The sequence below is a fragment of the Camelina sativa genome, chromosome 3, assembly GCF_030686135.1.
Source record: "Camelina sativa cultivar CO46 ecotype springtype chromosome 3, ASM3068613v1".
NCBI classification, from domain to species: Eukaryota; Viridiplantae; Streptophyta; class Magnoliopsida; order Brassicales; family Brassicaceae; genus Camelina; species Camelina sativa.
In genome coordinates, this window is record NC_141882.1 from 25943290 (window position 1) to 25969856 (window position 26567).

The 26567-nt window shown below is 36.5% G+C and overlaps 1 protein-coding gene and 3 pseudogenes across 4 annotated transcripts; 1 reads left to right on the forward strand and 3 right to left on the reverse strand.

Annotated features, from left to right (window-relative positions):
- Window positions 1–884: 884 nt before the first annotated feature.
- Window positions 885–7607, reverse strand: LOC104777754 (F-box/LRR-repeat protein At1g48400-like; annotated as a pseudogene). The gene is made up of 4 exons (XR_015594444.1): window positions 7512–7607; window positions 1592–2482; window positions 1360–1500; window positions 885–1281 (listed from the first exon to the last, which is right to left on the reverse strand). The product of XR_015594444.1 is annotated as an F-box/LRR-repeat protein At1g48400-like (transcript).
- Window positions 7608–8117: 510 nt separating this feature from the next.
- Window positions 8118–9493, forward strand: LOC104779215 (putative F-box/LRR-repeat protein At3g18150 pseudogene; annotated as a pseudogene). The gene is made up of 3 exons (XR_015594681.1): window positions 8118–8831; window positions 8957–9129; window positions 9251–9493. The product of XR_015594681.1 is annotated as a putative F-box/LRR-repeat protein At3g18150 pseudogene (transcript).
- A 220-nt stretch (window positions 9494–9713) lies between these two features.
- Window positions 9714–10717, reverse strand: LOC104779216 (kinase-interacting family protein pseudogene; annotated as a pseudogene).
- Window positions 10718–11278: 561 nt separating this feature from the next.
- LOC104777755 (protein argonaute 1) lies at window positions 11279–18045 on the reverse strand. 2 transcript variants are annotated; one of them, XM_087506809.1, is made up of 22 exons: window positions 17618–18045; window positions 16392–17092; window positions 16089–16297; window positions 15861–16010; window positions 15636–15769; window positions 15426–15535; window positions 15199–15305; window positions 14969–15107; window positions 14782–14898; window positions 14180–14287; window positions 14013–14084; window positions 13718–13840; window positions 13495–13657; window positions 13147–13406; window positions 12889–13031; window positions 12690–12752; window positions 12540–12603; window positions 12321–12456; window positions 12151–12224; window positions 11968–12062; window positions 11823–11854; window positions 11279–11728 (listed from the first exon to the last, which is right to left on the reverse strand). In XM_087506809.1, exons 2-22 carry the CDS (start codon window positions 17082–17084, stop codon window positions 11517–11519), a joined length of 3204 nt encoding a protein of 1067 aa, XP_087362935.1. In that variant the 5' UTR covers window positions 17085–17092; window positions 17618–18045; the 3' UTR covers window positions 11279–11516. The 2 variants fall into 2 exon arrangements, with proteins under 2 accessions (XP_087362935.1, XP_087362934.1); XM_087506808.1 differs by having other exon boundaries at window positions 15636–15775; window positions 17618–17937.
- Window positions 18046–26567: the final 8522 nt, after the last annotated feature.

Genomic DNA, 26567 nt, shown 5'->3' on the forward strand with positions numbered 1-26567 from the left:
AACCACCTGCAAAATATGACAAATGATGACTGAGATTCTAGAAGTGAAGTCTAAGAAGCAAAGGTGTAAGTTCTCAATGTCTTGTAAGCCAAAAGTGAAATCTTGTAGGTTCTCAATGTCCGCTCTAAAAGATCAGAAAAGAACTTGATTAAAAGAATAACTCTCTTTTATTTATGTTTAGAAAATCTCCTCTCAAAACTAAACACTTCTAAAGCTCTCTCTTAATCTCATATCAATGTCACAACTCAACACTTGATATATATAGAGGCTTTCTTATTCCTTTTCTTATTAAAACTTAGAACTACATAACTCCTAATTCTATTTGAACTTATCTTGAGTCTCTCTCTTATCCTTATCTCTCCATTGTAAGGATATCTTGGACTCTAAGATTCAAAGCTTATCCAACACGCTCATCCTTCCCTTATGTTAGCTCTCATTCTTCTCTTTCAATGTTTTACTTACAGATTGAACTCTGTATTCTTGTGTTTACTCAAGAAAACATTGAATGTTGTTTCTTCTTAATCATCCACATGAAAAAAGCTTGCAGATTTGAAATCATTTCTTACAGTAGTAAACCAGATTTCGTTTGCAATTAAAGAATTCTCTCTGTTTTTCTCTAAACAAATTAAGCATCACTCTTGTTTTCTCAAAGCAGCTTAACTCAAGTATCAAAGTAATAGCTGAAATTCAAGTGAGGACTCACCTAAATCAACATTCAACAAAAAATCCATGGTAGGAGCATTGTACAGTAAAGCTCACTCTTCATATTATGTATTTTCAGATCATAGGCACTATCAAGAAGTACAACGCATGCATATTAAAAAAAAAATCTCAGAAACAGAGTTACCTCCAATGAGATATATATATATATTTTATATGTAACCATATAACATGTTAAGTTACTTTCACTCTGCTCCATCAAAAGCGAAAAAAAGATGAGGGGAGAAAAGGTCAGCTGAACAGGATGTTGCATTTTGATGAAAGTCTGGGGAGAGCCAGCAGATTAGCTTGCAAGAACTCACTTTTGTCGGCAACAAGACCAACTTCCACGGTTTGAAGACATTCCAACTTGCCCAAGAAATGTCTCATCTGTTTCAGCTCTTGAAAAGAGCCTCCATACTCTGAAACCTCTAGTACCTTCACATGGCATGTCCATAAACAAGATAATTTCTTAACCTCCTTCTCCACAACCCTCCCCTTCTTGCTGTTCTTGCTCTTACGCTTCTTCGGGATGCAAGCACATGCATCTCCACATTTGTTTGTTACTCTATGTACAAGACCCTGAAACCAGACCAGTTTGACATGTATAATGAATGGGCAACACAAACAAAAGAATCTCAGTAAGGAAAATTGATATACCTTGAAGACTAAAGTGTGTCGAATTGGACAACTCTTAAGGAGAAGTGGCATCACTTGCCAACCTTTATCTTTGTTACTCTCAATAGATAAAGTAAGGAGTTTGTTGAAAAGCGGCATGGATTTACAGCAGAAATGAAACGCCTGATGATCATCACAACCAAAAACCATATATAAGTGACTAGACAAACCATAATATAAAAAAAAAAATCAACAGAAGAAGGTAAAACTTGACCTCAAGGGAATCGGGAGACAAGTGAAGAGTTGTGATGTTGCTTATACCCGCAACTAGTTTTGTAACATCACCGAATATAGCCTCCATTGGTTCTTCTTCAACATAAGAAGAATAATAGTCACCACTATCGTCATCGTACTGGTAACCATAATTGTAATCATAATCCCATAACTTGAGACTCAGCCTGGCTTCGACAAGCGAATCCAAATGAACAAACTGATAATCATCGTAGACATACATAGCTAGAATAGTCAAGGTACACTAGACTCGGTGCTTCTAAATAAGACAGATCGTGATGCTCGTGAGAGTCCGGAAGATTAACCAAAACCACAAGTCGCTTGATGGATGCATTTTTCACGAATGAACCGCAACATGGGGGGTAGTCGTGATCAGCATCACGTATGAATAACTCTTCCAAAGCAGGGCAGCCATCAAGAATCCGACAATGGTTGTCAAAATCAATCCCGGAATCAGTTAAGAGAGAAAGTGATCTGAGGGCAGGGAGAAACACACGCTCAGCTTCAAGACAACATTCACCGGACAGTGTGAGCTTAACAAGTGTCTTGCTCGTGAACAACTCTGTCTCTATACAGAGGACATATTTATCAGCGTGCAAGTGTAGTTCCAATAGACCACGTTCCATAGCAGTCCAAATCCAACGACGGTATGTATCGTCGCAGTCATTTCTAGGTACATGACACAGAGAGAACCTCTTCATTGGAGGAGAATTGCTAAACAGAGCCAGTGTCTTTTCTACGAAATCAGAGAAGCGATGTGAACCACTTAAAGCTTCTTCTTTGTTGGGATAGACAACCATCGATTCATCAAAGGAAAGGCTGTCTACTAGACCCAGAAGATTCCTCCACCTCTTGGACAGAACCAATGTGGAAGCTGAAGAAATAAACAGAGAAACAGAGAGAAGAAAGAATGATTCTATTATTATTCCATTAATTGGTTTTGATACAATATCTTGTTCCTTTTATACATAAGGATACAATGGATACTAGAGTTTTAACCTAGGTTCTAGGTTCTTCCAATCATTGTTACGTGGCGTTACTGTCATCACATGGTTCAAGGACGGCAAATTGGTTCTTGGTTTGCAATGCCGTACAATCTGCAGGTGACGTCTTCCTTCGTTCTTTGTCGTGTTTTGCAGGTATCCGTTGAGTAGATGTGGGCTTAGGAAGAGTGTTGGGCCTTGGTCCCAATAATCCTTTTTGCAAAGTTGTGTCGTTTTGGACACAGTTCTTCACACTCCCCCGCAAACTTGGAGTAGGTGGTAAGCCAACGCCAAGTTTGAGCCTAAGAATCTCGAAGGGTCTTTGAGGAAGAGACTTGGTGAATATGTCTGCGAGCTGATAGTCTACAGAGATATGGTTCACAATGATGTTTCCAAAAGCAACCTGTTCACGAACATAGTGATAATGTGTGGCAAAATGTTTGGTGCGAGCATGGAAGCTTAGATTCGCGGTGAGATAGACAGCCGAGAGATTATCGCAGAAGAGTTCTGGTGTAGCTGTCAGTTTTACTCCCAAGTCTTGAAGTAAATTGACAAACCATGTGATTTCAGAGGCAGCCTCAGACATTGCACTGTATTCAGCTTCAGTGGATCTCTTGGAGACTCTTTCTTGCTTTCGTGATGACCAAGAGATCATGTTGCGACCGAGGAATGTGCAGAATCCGCCAGTGGAGCGACTAGATTTCTCACATCCTGCGTAGTCACTATCACTGTAGGCTGTAAGGTTGGAGTCTGAGTATCTGTCAAAGGAGATTCCCATAGTAGTGGTTCCTTTGATGTATCGGAGAATACGCTTGAGGAGATTGAAGTCGGATACTGAGGGTTCATGCATCTTTTGGCATACATAATTCACAGAGAATTGCATGTCTGGTATGGTTAGTGTCAGATATTGTAGACGTCCTGCCAAGCTGCGAAAGTATTTTGGATTAGCAAATGGTACGGACTGCGTAGGTTGAGCATTGTTACCAGATTGTTGTGGTTTTCGTTTCAGTTGTTGAGGAAGGGGTGTTGCAACTTAAGCACACGATGACATTCCGGCGATGGCTAACAGGTCTTCAGCATATTTTTGCTGCGATAGGAACATTCCTCCGTCATGGTACTGGATTTGAATACCAAGGAAATAATGGAGCTTGCCAAGATCCTTCATTCGAAATTGTGTGTTTAACTGTTCGAGGAGGTCTTGGAGCAGCTCAGAAGAGTTTTCTGTAATGGACATATCATCAACGTAAAGAAGTAGCATGATGACATTCTTGCCTTTAAAGCAGACAAATAAAGAAGGATCCCTCAAGCTACAGGTGAAATCGAATTCAAGCAGGAAGTAACTGAATTTGTCAAACCAGGCCCTTGGTGATTGTTTTAGACCATAAAGAGATTTGTGGAGGAGACAAACATGATCTGGATATTGTTCATCAACAAATCCTGATGGTTGCTTCATGTAGACAGTTTCAGTTAGATCATCATGGAGAAAGGCATTTTTAACATCCATTTGCTTAATCTCCCAGTTCATTATTGTTGCAAAGTGAAGAACTGCTCTAACAGTTGCTGTTCTTACTACAGGACTGTAGGTCTCAAGGTAATCAATACCTTCTTCTTGTTTGAACCCTTGAGCCACCAGTCTGGCTTTAAATTTGTCTAATGAGCCATCTGCATTAAGTTTAACTCGAAACACCCATTTGGAGCCTAAGACGTGCATATCAGGAGTGGGAGGAACTAAAGAGAAGGTATTTGCCTCTTTACAGTTGCCCATTTCCTCATTCATTGCTGCAGTCCAATATGGATCCTGTAACGCTTTTGTCACTGTCTCAGGTTTAGGGTATGACACCTTTTGTGTGAGGAGAGCGTATCTAGGATTCGGTTTGGAGATTCCTGCTATGGAGAGAGTTTCCATCGGATGGGGTGAGTTTGATGTAGTGTTTACACTTGTTTTTGCATTGGTAGTGGTGGCTTGATGATCTGCTGAATGTTGCACAGTTGGGACTAATGATTGAGAGTTGTTGCCTATAGGAACAAGTTCTAAGCTTGCCGTACACCCATAACTCTCATCATCAGAACCATGTGTTGATTCAACAGGAGCCACTGTTGCTGTGACCTCATTGTCGTTGACTGAAACAGATGAAGCAGTAGAAGCTGGAAAAGGAGAAACGTTTAGCTGATTGTTGATTTCAGGTGCAGAAGAATGTGCAGGAGATACCACTTGAGCACAGGGATCTGAGTTTATCAGAAACCTCTTGAGCCAAGCTGTATATAAAGGAGTAGGTGCTGAGTTTTGCAGATGGACGTATAAGTTTGCAAAGGGAAAGCTTGATTCATCAAAGATTACATGACGGCTGAGATAGACGCGTCCAGTGGGGGGATATAGGCACCGATATCCTTTAAATTTTTCAGTGTAGCCTAGGAAGACACACTTGAGAGTCCTAGGGTCAAACTTAGTTTGAGCATACGACCTTAGAGTGGGAAAGCATGCGCAACCAAAGATTCTCAAGGCAGAGTATTCTGGTGCTTTGCCAAAGAGTGCTTCATACGGACTGATATTACCAGTAAGAGAGCTGTGAGGCAAAAGATTGGATAGAAAATTTGATGTGAAGAAGGCTTCCACCCAGTAGCTTTGTGGAGTAGTACTTTGAAACATCAAGGTGAGAGCCATTTCAGTTAACTGTCTATGTTTCCTCTCAACAATGCCATTTTGTTGAGGTGTATGAGGACAAGAGATGAAGTGTTGAATGCCAGCATCTTGCAGGTGAGTTAGTAATCTTTGACTTATAAACTCTCCACCACCATCTGACTGAAAAGTACCAATTTTGGTCTGCAACAAATTTTCAACCAGACACTGATACTTGAGGAAGATAGAGTAGAAATCAGATTTTCTCTTTAAGGGATAGAACCAACAATATCTTGAAAAATTGTCAATAAACACTGCATAAAATCTGAATCCTTGAACAGAGGAAACATGAGAAGGACCCAGAGATCACAATGCACTCTCTCTAAGGGTCTTGAGGCAATAAATGAAGAAGAACTAAATGGCAATCTTGAACTCTTCCCAAGCTGACATGGTTCACACACCTTGCTGGTACTTTTATTGACTTGAATTGCCTTATTTGCAGATAGGAGCTGAAGAAACTGTTGATTAGGATGTCCTAATCTCTGATGCCAAACTTCATCACTTGTCTTGATTTGTCTTGTAGAGTAAAGCACCTAAAATTTTGGATCATCCAGCTTGTACAGTCCATTATTTTCCTTTCCCTTTGTCAGAACTTTGAGAGTTGCTTTGTCCTTAATAACAACATCAATATCATCAAATGTGACAGCACATGGGTAATCTTTAGTTAATTTGGACACTGACAGTAATGACTTTGCTATTTCAGGGCAAACCAACACATCTTTGAGAGGAATATTACTTGATGTCGAAGGGAGATTTGCAGAACCAACATGAGTGATTGGAAGGTAGTTTCCATCACTTGCCATTACCACATCACTACCATGGCATGGTTGAGACTGTTGCAGGCGCTGAGTGGAGCTTGTAATGTGTGATGTAGCTGCTGAATCAGGGTACCAGCTGTTGTCCTCAGTGACATCTATGATGTGTAAGGCTCAGAAGGCGGAAGCACTGATTGCAGGTGGAGCAGGTTGTTGATATTCCTCATCGAACCTATACCAGCACTCAAAAGCATTATGACCCCTTTTACTGCAAATCTGACAGACTGGTTTCTCATTTGCGTTGCCGGAAGTTCTGGTTGGGATGACAGACGAGAACTGTTGATGAAAGCCACAACCACGAGTGGAGAATGACCCTCTGCCTCTGCTTCTGTTACCGCGACCGCCACGAAAACCTGAGGTTCTTGTGGTGTTGAAAGCAAGGTGTGGTGAAACTTCGGTTGAAACAGAGTATCCTTGAAGTCTATCATCGTAACCAGTAAGGCGAGAGATCACATTATCATAAGTGAGTGCTGGCAGACGATCCATTGAATCCTCAATAACAGTGATAATAGGTTCATATTCACGACTTAAACCTCTCAAAGCTGCAAAAATCTTCATTTTCTCACTAACTGGATCACCTATTGAAGCTAGCTGGTCACAAATATCTTTGATTCCCCTAAGATAATCTGACATGCTTTTCTCTAGTTTTTCAGCATTTTGAAGACGCCTTTGTAGCTCAAATAACCTAGAGGATGATGTGCGGTTAAAGTGAGAGATTAGTGTGTCCTATACCTCTTGAGCAGTTGCAGAACCTACCACCAGACGTAGAACGTTCTCTGTCATGGAGCCGAGCAACCATGCTTTAACCACCTGATCAGATCTGGACCAGCTTTCAAAATATGGGTTGAGTATATTTTCAGTTTTGCCATTGTTGTTGTTGCGGATGGGAATCTTCTCATCTGGAGGTTTGGTAGCTCCATTGACAAAGCCTAAAAGACCCTGAGTGCGCAGAAAAGACTCGAACTGTGACTTCCAAATGATGTAGTTTTGCTCAGTGAGCTTTATTGTAACACAGTTGGAGATGTGAAGAGAAGGAGAAGAATAGGGTTCCATGGTTCCGTCCATGGCTCTGATACCATGAAGAAATAAACAGAGAAACAGAGAGAAGAAAGAATGATTCTATTATTATTCCATTAATTGGTTTTGATACAATATCTTGTTCCTTTTATACATAAGGATACAAGGGATACTAGAGTCTTAACCTAGGTTCTAGGTTCTTCCAATCATTGTTACGTGGCGTCACTATCATCACATGGTTCAAGGACGGCAAATTGGTTCTTGGTTGGCAATGCCGTACAATCTGCAGGTGACGTCTTCCTTCGTTCTTTGTCGTGTTTTGCAGGTATCCGTTGAGTAGATGTGGGCTTAGGAAGAGTGTTGGGCCTTGGTCCCAATAATCCTTTTGCAAAGTTGTGTCGTTTTGGACACAGTTCTTCACAGAAGCAGCCTCTTTTGTCGGAAGCAAAGACAGGATTTTGCCTAGTATAGTAGTATCTCATCTGGCAAATTACTTATCGAATCCATAAATTAGGGTTTTAATGGTACCTACCAAAACCCAAAACTCGATTAGGGTCGAAAATGGATTCAAAGACGATCCTTTGAATCGAAGGAGAGAGAGAGAAGACTAGGAAGATCGAAAAAGCTTTGGGCCATGTTTTATTAGGTTTAGGTCCTATTTAAAAAATGTACTATTTTTGGGCCTTGGAAGAGTGAGACTCACGTTTTACTATAAAGATATAAACCCTAGGAAAATCACAAATTGAAAAATTAAAGATGGCAGGGGGTAGCTTCCTCATCGCCGCTTTAAGAGCCCGTAGGCACCGTAAAGGTTATCGTCGTCGCCGGAAAATTAAAAGAGGAGTCGACTTAATCAGCTCTTTACCGGATGTGATCCTCCAACATATACTCTCCTTTATTCCAACCGAATTAGCCACCAAATTAGCCATCTGAACTTCCGTTTTATCAAAACCGATGGAGGTATGTTTGGTGCGGTATACCTTCTCTCTTCTTTAGTGATGATGATGCGACAGTACGGAAGGCTACTTCGATAAACAAAACCCTAAGTCTCTACAAAGCTCCCAAGATAATAAATTAAATTTTTACCTCGAATTCAGAACCAGCCTGAAGCAGGATATAACTCCCCAGATACCCAGGTGGATCGAGTTTGCCATGTCTCGCTACGTGGAGAACCTGCGTCTGGAGTTCATTTCACCCTTTCCCTGTAATAGAATTAAGCCTCCTGAGATCAGGTACATGAATAATCCCTATTTCACGCAGGAGATGATCAAAGAAACTAGGTTTAAAATATCTGATACCATGACTCCCGTGTCTTGGACATCCCTGAAGAAGTTGTCCTTGTATGGTTTTAGTCTCTCTGATAAATCCATGGCTAAGATTCTATCTGGTTGTCCTCTTCTAGAAAGCTTAACATTGCGGGCATGCGATAAACTGAGTTTTCTTGATCTCAGCAAATTATTGCGTCTGAAAAGACTAGAAATAGTGTCCAACATTTGGTTTACGGAGCAAGCACAGATTGTGGCACCACAAATCCATTATCTCAGATTGATTAACCGTCGGTGTTCATCTACCATTGTTGATGCCTCGTCTTTAACTGAAGCTGAACTCGACATTTACTTTCTCCTACTGACGCTGACCTTCGAGGATGATTTTATTCAAGACATGGCGCTAAAGATGCTAGAGAAGGTGAAGAATGTAGAGAAGCTTACTCTCGGGGGAAACTTTCTTCATGTATGTATATTTATTATATTGGCATCATTATAATTCTTTCATTCACTATCTATAATTAAGTCTACCGATATATGTGCATCTCGGTACTAATTCACTTTATATATTTTTGTTTGCTTTGTTGATAGTATTTATCTCTTGCCGAGATTCGTGGTGTTCTTTTTCAATGTTGAAGGTGAAATATTTGACTCTTGATACAGCAATCTCTCGGTCTGTTATTCCTGGTATAGAGAAAGTGTTACAAAACTCTCCTGATTTAAAGAAGCTAACAGTAAGTGCAAGGAATTTCAACACCATTCCGGTACGTATTTACCATTAACCTCTTTTATTAATTTTCATTGGCCTCCCTTCTAACTATATATATATATATATATATATATATCTAAGAACCATTTTTGCATTTTTTTCAATCTGTTGAGCAGGACACGCATCTTGACGACTACTTGAAGCGACGAGGCTTGGATCCGGATCAATGCTGGAGATCAAAAGATGGGGTCGATTGGAACAATTCCTCTTGGGATGTAAATTCGGAGCATATGGTTTCACTCGTGGAACTCGTGCTTAAAAACACCAAGTCATTAGACAAGATAATCCTTCTTAAGTTCAAAAACCTGTTTCCACCACTCTTTCACACCAACAGTAATGTCTCCATTGTGCATGGATGAGTGGTGAATTGTAGGGTTTACTCTTTATTCTTATTAAACCATTTTTCTATATTGGTTCTTCGTGAACGATCATTTTTGAATGAATTATAACAAAGTGTTTGGTATGTTAAATATTGCTATGTCTAACAGACGCAGATAGAGGCAAATAGAACAGATGCAGGCATTACTATCCATCCTTTTGAATTATTATCAGAATACAATGTAAAGAGTAGTAACTAATTTAGAGTGCAGCATGCTGCAGGAGCACATAAGATGATGGGCGAATGCTAATATTTGGTAAAGGGATTGATGGTATTGAGTCTCTTTAACCACTTGGATCTCTTTTTCTCTCCAGTTTCACTACTTCTTGTGTCACTCATCTTTCTCTTCTTGCTCTTGTTCTTACTACTATCCAATCCAAAGACTCTCGGCGGGGTTACATTTTCGTAGATAGCCTCTCTCGATGACTGCATCGTGTAGATTTGGTTCTGAAGATGACACACCTTGTGAAAATGTTCATCCCTCATCTTAAGCACGCACCTTGCTAGCTTAACTGCCTCCTTTTTCATAAACAGCGCTTCAGTAGCGAGCTCACGGTTCTCTTCCAAGAGAGAAGTGAGTTTGTATCCGAGATTTGCGGTTTCCTCCACGGCTACTTCTTTCTCCATGTCAAGCAACATCACAAGCTTCTTTAGCAACTCAATCGTCTTGGAAGCTTCTTGCTAGTTTTGTTCTCTGCTTTGTAACTCGTGGTTGGCCAAATCTTTCTCCGAGTTTGCACTCACGAGCTGCGAGACTAACTCTTCAATGTTCTTTTGCTTATCACAAGTGGAGACTTCAATCTGTTGAAAGGACAAGATGCTCTCTACTTCAGAAGTGATGTCCGTATCGGTATCATTGTCATGAGGAATGAGCTGTTTAGGGTTTTGCAGTTTGGAGTTATCGAAACGGTCCAAGAGAGTGGCGTAACCATCGTAGAGATCTTGACAGAGTGAAAGAAGTAGAGGACGTCTCTGGTAAAACCACTCAGCACGTTGAGAAAACGTTTCACCGGTTTGGTTTTCGTCAAGAGCAGAGACGCGCAACACTTGCATCCGAGACTCGAGCTCTGTGTTCATTCACCAAGATATAAAACAAACCAAACAAACCAAATAAGCACAATAACGCATACAAAGAAGTCTGAGTGTTTGAATAGGAAGATTACTTTACCGGAGAGAGATGGCAATTGTGGAAGAGGAAGCTGAGAGGCATCCATGTGTTCTGTCTTCACACCAAGAGTGATTACTTTGCAGGTTAAAGGAAGGTAGAGAAACAGGGCAAGCTCAAGGCAAATTCAAAAAACTCCATATTTCAAATTACAAGGAAGAAAAAGGCAAACGCCTGAATCAGAGAGAGATGGATATGGGAGACATTAATGGGCTTTGAAGAATTTACAATAAATGCTGCAAATATCCGGAAAGGACTCTTTCATCGGGTATAACATAGGGAGGGTGAGATTTCGGAAATCTTTTGAATCAACAGAAAGCATAAAAGAGGCAGTAATATCCGCCTTAACAAAAAAAATTGTAAATTTTCCGCTTAGGCATCTTACGCACATGCCCTCTAGGCTCTGAACCCCAGTAACTTAAGCACATTACATGCTTGGCTCAATTTCAGAGCATAGCAGATATTGCCAATGGAAAACAAAAATATGGTACTTGTGTACGTCGGTTTAAGTATCTTACTAATACAATTTTTAGACATGTAGTGTGGTTGAAACTACGAATAACATTATAAAATAATCTTAAATACTACTTTAACACATAATTAAAGAAAGGACCAAAGTCTGTTTTGAAAAAAGTTTAGTCATTGTCAAACACATCATAAGGCATCTCATCATACCCATATAGAAAGAGTAGCAGAACTTGAAATATCCAAAATACTAGACTTGCAGCAACTTCTCAGTGACAAGTAGAGACAGACACTAGAATTAGAAAGCAAACATGATTTTATTCATTACTTAGAGCCAGATAAAAAAAGATAGATAGAGTAGAGGTGAATCAACTCAGCAGTAGAACATAACACGCTTCACATTCTCTTTCAGTGCTGGGAGTGGCCTCACTGCAGCATTGACATTAGGCCCACGTGTGCTTCTACCACCCATTCCACCTCCACGTGCCATGCTCCCGCTAGCCATCGAGCCACTGTCTGATGTCTCTGGCTCCATGTAGAATCGAGCCCTAAATGCTGCTAGATGTGCATAATATGCAGGCGGCACTACAATATCCCAAAACACCAAAATACTTAATTTTCTATTCTTTCTATCAATATCAAGATGTCAATAATTAAGGGATGGAAAGACAAAACTCACCAATTGAAACCGAGCGTGTGCATCTTGCATACCTGTCCAAGACAAAGAAAGGTAGGTTTAATGTTGTTAAACTTCTTTTCCTCTTTATCTTAAACACTTGTACAACAAACAACGTATAATATAACGAAGGGCAAAAGATATTTACGTGTAACATAAGTTATTGGTCAGAGATTGAAGTCCATCTGCAGTAAAGTTGTTCTCATCCCAAAGAACGTGATAATGAGCAGGTCGAGAAGTGCCCTGTTCATGGAATTTTGATTTGTTAAACACTTCCATAAAATCTCACCCACTCACTGAGATTATAACTGTTTGAGATTATGAATTATACCTGAATACCAGCATGACTGCATAGGTAAAAGTCGAACTCTGTAGGGTGACATATTTTAGAGTCCACAACAGTGCCTAAAATCAACAAAAGGGGGTTAAAACCAATGCAAAAAGGATTTGCAGCTAAATTAAGTAGACTCAAAAATTTACAAAGATCCAAACGTGTCTCACCAGGTAATATATTTCCACTTCTGTCCACCGAATGACGATCATTGTGGTTGTGAGCAAACAGCCTCGTGTGATGGCGCTTTTGCACCACCACAAACGTCACTGGTGGCTGATAACCTGCTTCCAGCGAAGCACATGCCTGAAATGGGTTGAATTAAAGTCAGATTAAAAAGAAAGACAGCCAGCACATAACACAAGTCATTTGTTAGAAGTTTCTCTTACCTTGCGGATAGCATCAAGTTCATAGAGCAAAACTTGGTAAAATTGTCCCTCACTGACACCATCCCTGTAGGGAAATACCATATAATACATTTTAGAACGAAAGATACGAAGTTATATAGTTAATTAAATGCCATAAGTAGAGTTAATTACCTGTAGAAGATGATCCGTAGCGGTTTATGCCCAGTTGATCTACGGAAGGCTATGAGCAACTCCCTGTCAGAAATTAAGGGAAAAAAAAAAAAAGAGAACAGATCTGTTACTTAAGAGCAAGCTGGAGCTAAAAACCAAGTAGTAGTAGAGTTAAGCTGAAGCTAAAAAAAAATGCGCTTGTCTGAATATCAAGACGTACTTTATCATGCCACCAGTCACTACCCCTTTTTGAGGATCCTTCCACTCTTTGAACAGATCCTGAATGAGCTCCTGCCTATGTGCCTGAGCGCAGACCAATCCAGCATATTTGGTAATTTCAGGCCAATCCTGGGATGCAACAACCTGAAAAACAAATTTCATTGTCAATCAGACAAGCACTATTCAAAAAGGTCAAGGCCAGAAAGATAAACAGAAGAATCTGTTTAAAGAAGTAGAATTTAATATGAGATCAACTTACAGCAGCAATAGACGGGCTTGAATCCTCTCCAGGGTGAGGATGCGTAACATCAGCCCCAAATATGACGGTGGGGCGATCACTGACTAGAGGAATCCGCCTTGATAAAGCATCAACAAGCACTGTATTCCTTCCTCCAACCTTCACATTAATCTTCAACGCAACATTGGCCATGTATTGTTTGCTCATCTTAAAGACATGTTTCGTCAGACAGCATTGAGAGACAATGCCCAGTTCGGTCTCACATATGCGTTTCAAATCACCTGCAATAGATCATATAAGGAAAAAGAACAACCAAAAGTGTGTAATAAGTAAAAGCAGACAATGAAGCGCATAGAACATGGTACATACCATATAATGATCCGTTATTGTCGGGCAGAATGACAATAAGCAGATCAATTTCTTTTCCTTGAGAGAGTTTGGATGTGGCATCATGATATCTAGTCTTCAAGACCTTCTCCACTTGCTCAGGACGAGCACTGACTGGTGGAAGGACTGGTTCCGGATTAAATGCCTGCAATCAAAATATAGAGTAGGTGTGCTAGCTGATTAAGCTGTGCTTTAAAAGACTCACCATGCCAGATACGTAGCACATTTGAGCAAGTTCCTGACAAAACGTACGTGCTAGATTATCCTGCACTTGCCTAGAAAAGTTGATGCAGATCCAATTATTCACTGTTCCACCATTGATCATTTTCTGCAGAGAAACTCATGGCAGTCAGACAACAGAAAATGTTGTGATCATTTACTTGCAAAAACGAACACGAAGGAAACATTCTTTGAAAGAACTGACAGCATAATTACATAGGTAACACAAGGAAATAAGATTCAAGCGCTTAGTTGAAAACCAGGAGCGTTTTCATCTATACCTTATTCATCATATTCCATTGACCAACTTGAGGCAAACAAGTTCCTTCTCTTCCAGACTCGTGATACTTAAGCTGCAGGAAAAAAAGCAGTAAACTCACTTTGGAACCCAAATTTGCATATACAAGAAAGCGTAAAAGCAAAAAAACAAGAGGAAAGAGTACCATACCCATGGAGGAGGCAGTATACGAGCCTCAACAGAAGCCAGAGACGTACTTATTTTGATGCCAAACTCCTGAGCATAGGGATCTTTCTCATAATTGTTGAGTTGTACCGTCTAGCCAATCAAAGAAAATGATAGTATTTGTTAGAAATAAACAATTGAGTATTCAACAGTAGATGAATACTTAACATTTACATGCTAAAAACTTCGAAGTGATAAATATCTACACAAAATTTCTCCATAAAACAGATAAGCAGGCAGCTAAATTAAAAGCACAACTCTGAATATGGTGATTGGCCTCACTATCTATTATTAGCTAAAGGCATCATCTCAAGCTAACTCACTTGTTTCAAGCAAACACATGCAGACAAGTGCGAAGAAACAGGTGTTAAAATTATTCATTCCTCTATTGAGATTTTCACCACCAGTTTATATGGATTTAAAATTAATAGCATGATATGAATTGAAAAAGTCACTTAATTCAAACAAACACACGCAACCAAGCAAGAAGAAACAGATTTTACAACGATCCTTGACAGTTTACATCATTTAAAATGACTAGCAAGATAGGCTAGCAATAAGAAACTCGCAAAAATAAAGAAGCATACCCGCAAGATATCTTTTTCTCGGTCTATGGGGCGTTGACAGGTCACCTTAAGCAAAGCAGTGATCTGTCTTTCATTCAATCTTTTCGAATATCGTTGGCCTTCAACAATCTTGCATACCTGTACAACAAGCATTAGAATAGGAAGGATTGGTGATCTAATCAAAGTTGATGATGTATTTCAATATTACCTCCATTGGTAAGTAATTTGGCCTGTTAGAATTCCCAACTTGTAAGCATGGTAATTGAGTGTGCTGAATGCGAAAGCCATATGTTTCGTGGAAGTATTCTACAACAGATTTCTGAGTATTTCTTTCATCTACTGGGAATCTGAAAAGGGTAAAGCAAAAAGTATAAATTAATTTCATCTGGTTCACACCATTCACGAAATAAGAATAACAAAGCTTAAACAAATACGCACGTCAATTCCCGAGTGGCCACAGCAGTCAAGCCAGAAATACGGTACTTCCGACGCATGTTTCCACGATGAGTCACTTCAACCTTGACACCTCTAAGAGCCTTCTTTATCTGTTGACAGAAGAATATTTGAAATTCATTATACAAAAAAAGAATAGATGAACACAGCTATTCACTTCCTATAGAAAGTGATTAAAAAATTATTACCAGAAAATGTCAACTGACTCATACCTTCACGCGATCAGCATCAGATAAAGGGCGAGAAGAAATATCCCGGTTCAGCAAATCACAGACAAAGGTAATCACAGGGGATGCCTCTATGAATGCTGTCGATGACATATCTACATAAGACACAAAATTACAGCACAAATGTCAGTTGAAATATTACAAGGAGATCCAGAAATCAAAAATTATTGATTGTAATACAGTAAGCCATCGCACCAATATTGAGTGATAAGCCCATCTGTGTGGGACGAATGCTTTGGTAGAATCCACGCCAGCTCTCCAAGCCATCGCCCAATGATTGCTTTCTTCCTATATCTGGGGAATAAAAAGACCGGCCCACCGGAGTATACCTGTTTCTAATATGTTAGCAAAACTGAAACAGCTGAGACTTACAAGAATGGTAGTCACAAAGAAAACATCCTAGGATGGGTAACCGGGTACCTAGAGGTAGGCAGCTCACGAAGAACAATGTCAAGAACCTGCAGAGCTTCTTGTGGGGCATCAGCTTGTTTCCCCTCTAAAAACAATCCCAAGTGATGCAGATCAGCACGTGCAGCTAGCTTGATCACCACTTTGAATTCCCTCTCTCGTCTGTTAAGTAGGGAATACATTATTTATTCTGAAAATTCATTATTAAAAAAAGCAAACAAAAAAATATAAGAACTTGACCTTTGTCCCCCAGCCCCTTCTTCCTCGTCAAGTAGAGTAATTCTGAACTCTTTAGAGACAAACGGAAGTGGTCCAGCAGTGTACAGACTTTTCCGACCATCATAGGCAGGAAGACGCTTTCCAAGGTGTGATTCACGATATGAATCAACAAGTCGTTTCATCACAGCACGATTAACACCCCTTGATGTAACTTCTGGAGTAATTGTAACCTAACAGAAAGAACACATTTTGTCAGGTTAATCCATAAACAGACATTAGATGTAGGGTAGCTAATGCTAAGGGAACAAGGTAACCAAAACTCACATCATACTGGTGCAAATCCTTGTCAGGCAGTTCAGCAAAGAAATGGTTAGCCTTCACAATGCAACGTTTTCCACTCTGTCCTTTACCAGGCCTCATTGGAAACTTATAAGCCTTGCTAGAAGAAGGTATAGGCTGGATTGCTTGACTGGGAGCTCCTTGTTCGACAGAGAGCTGTTCAAATTGCTGAGTCAGAACAGTAGGCTCGGGCACCTGGGTAGGACTCACCTCAGACAGTGTAGGCTGAGAAGACACCGCTTGATAAGTAGGTGAGGTAGCTTGATGCAGCTCGGGAACTGATTGTCTCTGTGGCGGTCCAGAAGAAGGTCCGCCTCCACGGCCACCACCATACCCTCCTCGACCTCCTTGATGAGGAGGTCCTCTTCCTCTTCCCTGGTACTCTTGTGGACCACCATACTGTTGTTGTTGCTGTTGTGGTGGTTGGCCATATCCACGACCACCACCACCACCACGACCACCCTGTTGATACTGAGGGTTATAACCCCGTCCACCTTGGTGTTGTCCTCCTCCACCTCCTTGCTGGAAACCACCTTGGTGTTGTCCTCCTCCACCTCCCTGCTGGAAACCACCTCGCTGTCCACCACCACGTCCACCACCCGAGACTGGACCAGCTTCACGAGAACCAGAGCCTTCGCCTCCTTCAGATGGAGCATCAGTTCTTCTCTTTCTAACCATTATGTTACCTGTGAAAATAACAACAAAACCAGCGAGTCATATCTAACTTATCCTTGAAAGATGAAAGCAAACATAGAAAACGAAGTAAGAAACAATCAAATACCTAAATCAGAAGAAAGTAGTAAGAAAACAAGCACAAATTTATCAAAGCATCGAAGCAAACAAGGATAAAAAAAAAAAAAAACCCTAACTATCTTCGAAGACGAACAATACAAAAACCGCTACAATCAGTGACGTAAGCAGAAAAAGAAGTAAGAAAACAAGCACGAAACCTTCAAAAAAAAGCAAGCAACAAAAAGAAAACCCTAATTATCTTCGAAGACGAACACGATACAAACACACACTATAAACCGCTACGAAGTAAATAGATCCGAAATTACAGAGATCAACGAAGAAGACGAAACTATCAGTGAACTATAACCCCAAAAAGAAGCGGATCCACCCAATCGAGTAAGAGAAGGAAAAAATCAAGTAAACACGCAGATCGAACACAGATTAAGTGAAGAACAAACTCAAAACCACCGCGATTCTACCTGAGAAAGCTACAATCTCTCGCCGGAGAAGCTTAGATTAACCGAGAAAAACTCCGTACAGAAACACCCAACCCTACCTCTCTCTCTCTCTCTCTATGTGTTCTTCTCTTTTTTCTCTCAGCTCCCCTAACCAAACGAGATAACAAAGAAAATATGATTTTTACTGCTGCCACTTTAAATTCCACTTTTTTTTTTCTGCGCTCGCGGCGAGCAACTCAAGAGTTCTTTGGTGTAAATCAATTACGATTTTACCCTCGTACTTAATTAGCTGGTATTTGACGACGTGCCGAGTCAGGGTTGGGTCTTCGTAATGCTGACCCAAAGGTCGTGTTGTGGTCTTTCATCGTTTGTAATGCGCTGCTGACGTGGATTTGCATAATATTTCTTAATTCCAAAAAATAAATAAAAAGAACCTTCTCGAAAACAACAATGACGAAAAACATTTTTGTCGCTTTATATACCCAAATACTTTGTTTAGTTTTTATACTTTATTATTAAGTACATTTTTTACATATTTAGCCGATTAAATTAATTAGTGTAATGCGTTACCTACTTAACCTCGATTAATCTTCAAGGTTTGGCGTTAATTTATTCTATTCGTTCAAGTAGCTACTAATGCATGCACACTACTAGGTCATTATTGATAATAAACCGGCCGTCATTTTATCTTAGTATGAATCTGAACTAATTAATTAAGTAGGCCATATTGTGTATTAGATTATACAAATTGACATGCAACTAGTATTAATTATACATGCATGTATAAATATAATAGTCTACCAATGCATGTAAAGCTCAAACCCGTCATGCGATTAACTCTTTAAGTTTTGAAAATTAAAACGAATATTTTTCTCGGCTATGGTAATTAAGGGCGGACGGATTGTGGAAAAGAAACGAAACAAAGCTAGCTAGATGGAAATGTCAAAAGATAGTAATAATGATTAATGAAGTGTAATTATCAAGGAGAGGATCCTTAAACCTGTTCGGTACGGGTACGGGTTTGTGCTAAAACCCGATCGGTTTCATCCTAATACTACATCGGATATCTGTATCTGATCGAGTATTACCCAATACCCGATATGAACCCGAATGAACTCGATCTAATTATGATCTTCTAACCCTAAATCCTAAATTCCCTTTCTTTGTTTCCTATGCCAATTCATTCCAATTTCCTTTCCCGAATTCAACGCTGATTTTGTGAGATTCGATAACCAACTTATCGATATAAAACCTAATTCTTCAAGCTGGAACCCCTAAATCCCCAATTTATCTTCTCCGCAGGCAATCTCAGGTACTATGTTTCATCTTGTTCAATCGTTAGTTGTTTGCTTTTTTTTTTTTGGTTTTCTTGTTGTATTATTTCAAAAAACATGCTTCATTAGGTGATTTGATTATTGAATTTTCAAACTAGTAATCGTTTTTAGTTGATGAAATATGAATTATGATGGTTGGGTTGATTACTTGATATTCATACTCGTTTGCATCTGAAACTGAAAATGATTTTGGATTGGGTGATGAATCATGATTGTTGGGTTGAATGGTTGATACCCACGATTTGTGTTGGTAAGATTTGTCATGTTTAACTGATTTAAACAAGTAATCGTTTGTTGGGTCTTGAATCAAGTAAACATGACAAGTAATCGTTTGAAACAAGTAATATTTTCTGGCTTTGTCTACTTATTTGTTGGGTCTTGAAGCAAACATCATCGAGGTTGATATTGTCATGTTTAAGTGATTTAAACAAGTAATCGTTTTCATTAGTACTTAATATTCAATCGTTTTCATGATTGTTGGGTTGAATGGTTGAGACCCACGATTTGCATTAGTACTTAACCGGTGTTTTATTCTTTGCCTTGCTGATTGGGGAATTGAAAGAGTATTATGTGTTATTGTGGATAATGCATCTGCTAATAGTAATGCACTGGGTAGTTTTCAGTCTAGTTTCTCCTTGGTATCAGATGAATCGTTGGTGATGAATGGAGATTTTATGCATGTTAGATGCGCTGGTCACATCATTAACTTGATAGTGAAGGATGAGATGTCTGATTATGCCGAAAGTGTGACTGCAGTTCGTAATGGCATCTCGTATGTAAGGTCAGGGACTACTAGACAAAAGGCATTTGAACTTAGGGTTTATACTGGTAGGATGACAAGGGGTAGTTTGCCTCTAGATTTGAAAACTAGATAGAATTCAACCTTTTTGATGTTGACAAGGGCTGCTAAATTCAAGGGAGCATTTGATAGGATAGAGTTTGAGGATAAGTTGTATAATGATAATTTCTTAGAGGTTGATAATGGTAAGAAAATGATTGGACCACCTACAGCAGATTATTGGCGTCAGGTTGAGAGGTTAGTGAAGTTTCTTAATATTTTCTATCAATCCACATTGGTAATTTCAGCTTCTACTACTCTGAATGCACACAAGTGTTACAGTGAGATAGTTAATATAGCAGGAAAGCTTCAGTTGCTCTGTAATAGTTTAGATGCTGATCTTAAACTAAAAGCTGAGGAAATGTTTATGAAATTCGAAAAATATTGGGATGACTTGAAAAACATTAACAAGATGTTGATAATTGTTAGTGTTTTTGATCCAAGAAAAAAGATGCAGTTTGCCAAAATGTGTTTTGAGGATCTGTATGGGGAAGGTAGTAAAACATCTAAGGTGTTGTATGAATCAGTTATTAGCATCATGCAGGATATGTATAAGGAGTATAGTGAGAGAAACAAGACTGTCCAACCCGATGATGAAATGCCAAATGAGAATGCATCTCAAGCTACTCAAGAGCAGCCTATGGAACGATCTGAATCTACTCAAGAGGATGAGTTTTGTGGGTACAATCCAGTGGAGCATAGATACAATACATTGCTTAAAAAGATTGGAGTTAGGAACACATATGAGCTAGAGACATATCTTAGAGAAAAGGTTGAGAATCCTGAAGTCATGATGGGTATTGAGTATGATATACTCTCTTGGTGGAAAGTAAACAGTGGCAAGTATCCAATTCTATCACAGATGGCTCGTGATCTGTTTGCTATGCAAGCATCGAGTGTTGCTTCTGAAAGTGCATTTAGCAATAGTGGGAGAATAATAGACCCATATAGAAGTTGTCTAACTCATTATATGGTTGAAGTTTTGATGTGTACAGAGCAATGGATGAAACAAGACATCAAATGTGTATCAAAGGTGCTTACAAATGCACAGATACTTGCAGAAGTTGAATTTGAAGATGAGCTTGAAAAATGTACACTTACTGATTTGATTTAGTTTCTTATTTGTTGATTACAAAGTACTTAATCTGTTTTGTATTAATATTTTGCAGAGTTTGACTTTGATAACCAATTCATGATTGGTTTAATGTCATGGAACTCCTTTTATGTATATTGGATTTAGATTTCTATCTCTTTTACTCTTTCTTCTCAATGTTTTTGTGTTTGTATTTTGTAATGGTGTGTATTGAGAGTGCAAAAGTTTACATGTACATTGGGTTTTGATCGGTTATCCGATTTTATTTTCGGTTCGGGTGCAAATCCGAACTTAACCGAACCTGACACAAACCGAACCGAACCCGACCCGATAATAGATAATATCCGATTGGTTTCCAAATCTATAAACCCGAATACCCGATAACCCGAACTACCGAACCCAAACGCTGACACGAATGCCCAGGCCTAAGAAAAATTATTGATTAACTGAAATGAGTAAATAAGATTTGGTATAAGTAATTAATATTAATTTATTATAAATTTATTTATATACGTATTTTCTAATTTATTTGCATAGAAATATGACATGTGGTTTCGTAGAAGTAATATTTATTGACATAGTAGCTATTTCTAAACTTGGGAATTGAGTGAAATCATCACATGGTATGATTTGTTGGTTTCATTCAAAAAAAAATCTTTGGTTTAACTTGTTACATACTTGACTTTTTGGCCTCAATTTTTGTTTATTGTAAATCTCTATCATATTTCTTAGAACATATTTGTGCTATTTACTTAAATAATCAAATATGATTTATATATATATAGATATAAAACCAAAATTAATTGTTCGTGTATACAAATATGAAATAGGAGTTACAAACAATGTCACAAGTTATTGATGTATTACATGTGTATATAGCATTTGTCATGCAAGATATTTTTCATAAAAAGAAAATTGCAAATAAATATACTAGTTTTCTCTAATTGTAAATCTATATCATAAAGAGATTGCTTTGGAAACTAAAAAATAATAATTAATTGAGATGAATAAATAAGATCTGAGTGGGTGTAATTAATACTCATTTTGTTTCATAAATAGTGTCATTTTGATATAATGCACATAAATTAAGAAAACTATTAAAAAAATTGTTTTACTTTTTATAAATACACTATAACTTTAATATTTCTAATTAATGAGGAATCAAAAAAGAAGTTTAATCTTAAAAACTGCATTGGAAACATAAAATGACATTTTTTTGTAACAAGGAAAAAATGTCAAAATAACACTCTTTGTGAAACAGGGAGAGTATGAATTTACTATAAATTTATTAGATATACTTAATTTTCTAATTTTGTTTTCATAGAAATATGACATGTGATCATGGAAGTGTGTTACTACAGTAGAACCTCTATAAATTAATACTCGCAAAATTAATAACCTCTATAAATTAATAAATTTCTCCGGTCCCAAGTTGGGACTAGTGTAATTTTGGACATTATTCGATAAAATAATAAACTAATAACTTTTTAAAAAACCCCATGTAAAAATATGGTCCCATCAATATCATAAATTAATAATCAAAATAAACTAATATATATATATATATATCTAAGAATATTTAGTGAAATATGAATATATTGTTGTTTGTTTGTTCTTGAATTTGCATTCTTGTTGGAGAGCATCTCTAATTTTTCTGACTGCATCAAAAACTTCTGGTGTTGTCTTCTTAAATCGCATCCAAAAATTGTAGAGAGTTCTTGACGCGATAATTGCTTCCTTATATGTAATTAGTTCTAAAGGTATCGTCATATCTTTTTCAACTTCATCATCACCTTGAAAAATAGTAGCAGCAATTTCTTCTAAACTCTGAATTTCTGATAAAAAATCCTCTTCATAAATTAATATTTTATTAATTTATCGATAAATTAATAATTATTAATTTATCGATAAATTAAAACCTCTATAAATTAATAAAATTTCATGGTCCCGACCTTATTAATTTATAGAGGTTCTACTGTATTTTCAAAATTTGGAATTGGGGTGGAGTCATCACATGTATGATTTGTCCGAATTCAATTTTCTTTTTTTTTTTTAGTTTAACTTAATACATACTTTGCTTACCTTAAATTAGTCTTATTGTAAATCTCATATTCCTTAGGACTTATTTGTCCTATTTACATCCATAGTCAACGATGATTTATACATATATAACCAAAATTAGTTTCGTGTATGCGAAGATGAAATAAGTTAAACTAGTCAAAGATGATTTCTATTTCCAATGTAGTTTTTAAGATGATTTATACATATATAAACAAAATTAGTTTCGTGTATGCGAAGATGAGATAAGAGTTACAAACAATGGCAAGAGTTATTGATATATTACACGCGTATATAGCATTTGTCATGCAACGAAATTTGTAAATAAATATAGTTTTTTTCTAACCGTAAATTTATATCATAAAGAGGTTGCTTTGGGAACTAAGAATTATTAATTAATTGAGATGAGTAAATGAGATTTGGTGAAGACTTATTTGTCCTATTTACTTACATGTTCAAAGATGATTTATACATATATAACCAAAATTTGTTGTTCGTGTATGCGAAGATGAAATAGGAGTTACAGAAAATGTCACTGAGTTATTGATGTATTACACATGTACAGTAAAACCTCTATAAATTAATACTCTATAAATTAATAATCACTATAAATTAATAAATTTTGCTGGTCCCAAGTCGGGCCAATGTAAAAATTAACAATATTCGATAAGATAATAAGATAATATTTTTTTTGAAATCTCAATGTAAAATATGGTCCCAATAATATCATAAATTAATAATCATGTAAATTTATATATATATATTCACTGATATAATAGTGTATGTTTCTCCTAAAATTCATTTCTATAGAACATTTGTAATGTTGTATTTTCAAACTATAATGATATCTCTAAAATATTTTATAACATGTCATACAAATAATTAAATTTTAAAGTTTTAATTTTTAGATATGCATCATTTACAATTTGATAATTAGACAGATTATTAAAATATGAGAATTAATATTATTATTATTCATAAATTTGAATTTATGTATGTCATGTGTATAAGTCAATTTGTTTATAGTATTTGTAATTTACTGTCAATAATGCTTTATAAATATTACAAGTTCAATTCCTAAACCATAAAATTTATAACATCCGAAAGTTTAATCTTATTTTGCTGTAATTGTTCCAATTCATAATTTAAAAAAAATAAACAATTAAAAATATATCTATAAATTAATAATTATTAATTTGCAGTGTAAATTAATATCACTATAAATTAATAAAATGTCTTGGTCCTAATATTATTAATTTATAGAGGTTTTACTGTATATAGCATTTGTCATGCAACAAAATTTGCAAAATAAATATAGTTTTTTTTTCTAACCGTAAATCTATACTATAAAGCGGTTGTTTTGGGAACTAAGAACTATTAATTAATTGAGATGAGTAAATATGATTTGGTGGGTGTAATCATATGAATTTACTTTTAATTTTGTTAGATATACTTAATTCTCTAAATTTGTTTTCATAGAAATATGACATGTGATTTCGTGGAAGTGATACTTTTTGACAGTGTTGCTATTTTCTAAATTTGGGAATGGGGTGGAGAGAAGTCATCACATGAGATGATTTTTCTGTTTTATTCAATTTTCTTTTCTTTAGTTTAACTTGTTACCTAATTTGCTTTTTGACCTCAAATTAGTCTTATTGTAAATATGTATCATATTTATTACTTATGACTTATTTGTCCTATTTACTTACATAGTCAAAGATGATTTATATCATATATAACCAAAATTAGTTGTTCGTGTATGCGAAGATATAGGAGTTACGGACAATGTCACGAGTTATTGAAGTATGACACGTGTATATAACTTTTGTTATGCAACAAAATTTGCAGATAAATATAGTTTTTTTCTAATTGTAAATCTATACCATAAAAAGGTTGCTTTGGGAACTAAAAATTATTAATTATTTGGCTGTCAAAAAAAAAATTAATTGAGATGAGTAAATGAGACTTTGTGGGGGTAATTAATATAAAATTACTATAAAGTAATTAGATATACTGAATTCTCTAAATTTGTTTCATAGAAATATGACATGTGATTTCGTGGAAGTGATACTTTTCTTACAGGATAACTATTTTTCTAGATTTGGAAATGAGGTGGAGTCATCACATGGTATGGTTTGTTAGTTTAATTCAATTTTCGTTTCTTTAGTTTAACTTGTTACATACTTTGCTACTTGGCTTCAAATTAGTCTAATTGTAAATTTGTTTTATATTGATTTGGAGTCTGGGTTGAAAATTAATTTTATTATTGAAAAATGTTTGACCAAAGACTACTATAAGTAAAGTTCCAATGATAAAATTCTTAGTTTCGTTTGTAAGCCATTAACCAATGGTTAAATACTATATAATGATATGTAGAGAGAAAAAATTGTAAATATTTGGGTTGATTGATAACAATACCACTCCAGTATGAGATATACGCGATTTGATCATAAAACCATTACTAAAATGATACTAAAAATGATATTTTCTTTTTAGTTTTTACTATTATTTTGTAACGACATTTTATAGTGATTTCTACTATTTATTGTTTTTTTACCCGCTAAAAAATTGTACATATTTGTGTTATAATATCTGGTACTTAGATTCTTAGTTATTTGATATTGAATTTCCAATTATTCTAGTTCTACATTTCAGTTCCTCATCCATGGCATAATAATCACAAGAAGAACAAAAAAAATCATTTGTATCGCTTACCGTTCTTTTTATCCGTGTAAATTTTTTTTAAAAAAATTAACTTTGTGTTATCAATAGTATACACAAGATTTTTTGTAGTCATCGGATATTTTACAATTCCCAGTTATGTTTTAAAGTTAGGGTAATATTAGTAAATAACTATGAATCCAAAAATCCAAATAGAATTAAGAAAATGACTATAGGTTTATTTTCATTGGAAAATAACTATGGACCCACATATGAAAAGAAACTTGTGACCAAATTACCCTTTTCTTACTCCCCATTTGCAACTAAGAGAATGAGAGATGTGGGACCGAGGTGAAGAAAAAAAACAAAAACCATGATAATGTAAAAAATAACATGGATCACATAAAAATAACACAACAATTGAAAAATAGCTTGAATTTCTAAAAAATACATTGGTTTTCAGAAAAATACAATGTATTGAAAGAGGATTATACAACAGCATATTGTAATTTTGAAAAAAACATATAATAACTAATAAATAACATGAAATAGATAGATCTTCTGTTCTCATGTGTAATTCGAATAAGTAACATGGTACAAAAGAAAGTGACGAACAGTTTAAAACAACATGACGACGAAAATTCTAAAAGAGATTAAGTGTTTTTGTTAAAATTTGAAAATAACAACTTACAATGAAAAATGACGAACGTTAAAAGCAACAGAACTACAAAAATTTCAAAAGAGATTAAAGGTGCTTTTGCATTATTTTGTAAAATAACATGTAATATATAAAATGAGTATAAAAGTAATTGTAATTGAAGAGAGATGATAGTTATTTACTACAAATACTCTTAGAGTTATGCCATCAGATGTAGTTTACATTTCTCTTCTAGTCATATAAGCATATTTACACACACACACAAATGAAAAAACATTCGATTCTCTGAACATATCATTTCTCAACATCAAGTCAAATTATTTTGACCT

Coding starts and splice junctions, on each gene's coding strand:
- LOC104777755 (XM_087506808.1), bottom strand. CDS start 17,084: ATGGTTAGAAAGAGAAGAACTGATGCTCCATCTGAAGGAGGCGAAGGC. Junction 13,658..13,717: donor TGTGCTACGTATCTGGCATG/GTGAGTCTTTTA, acceptor TTTTGATTGCAG/GCATTTAATCCGGAACCAGT. Junction 12,457..12,539: donor AACTTGATGCTATCCGCAAG/GTAAGAGAAACT, acceptor AACCCATTTCAG/GCATGTGCTTCGCTGGAAGC.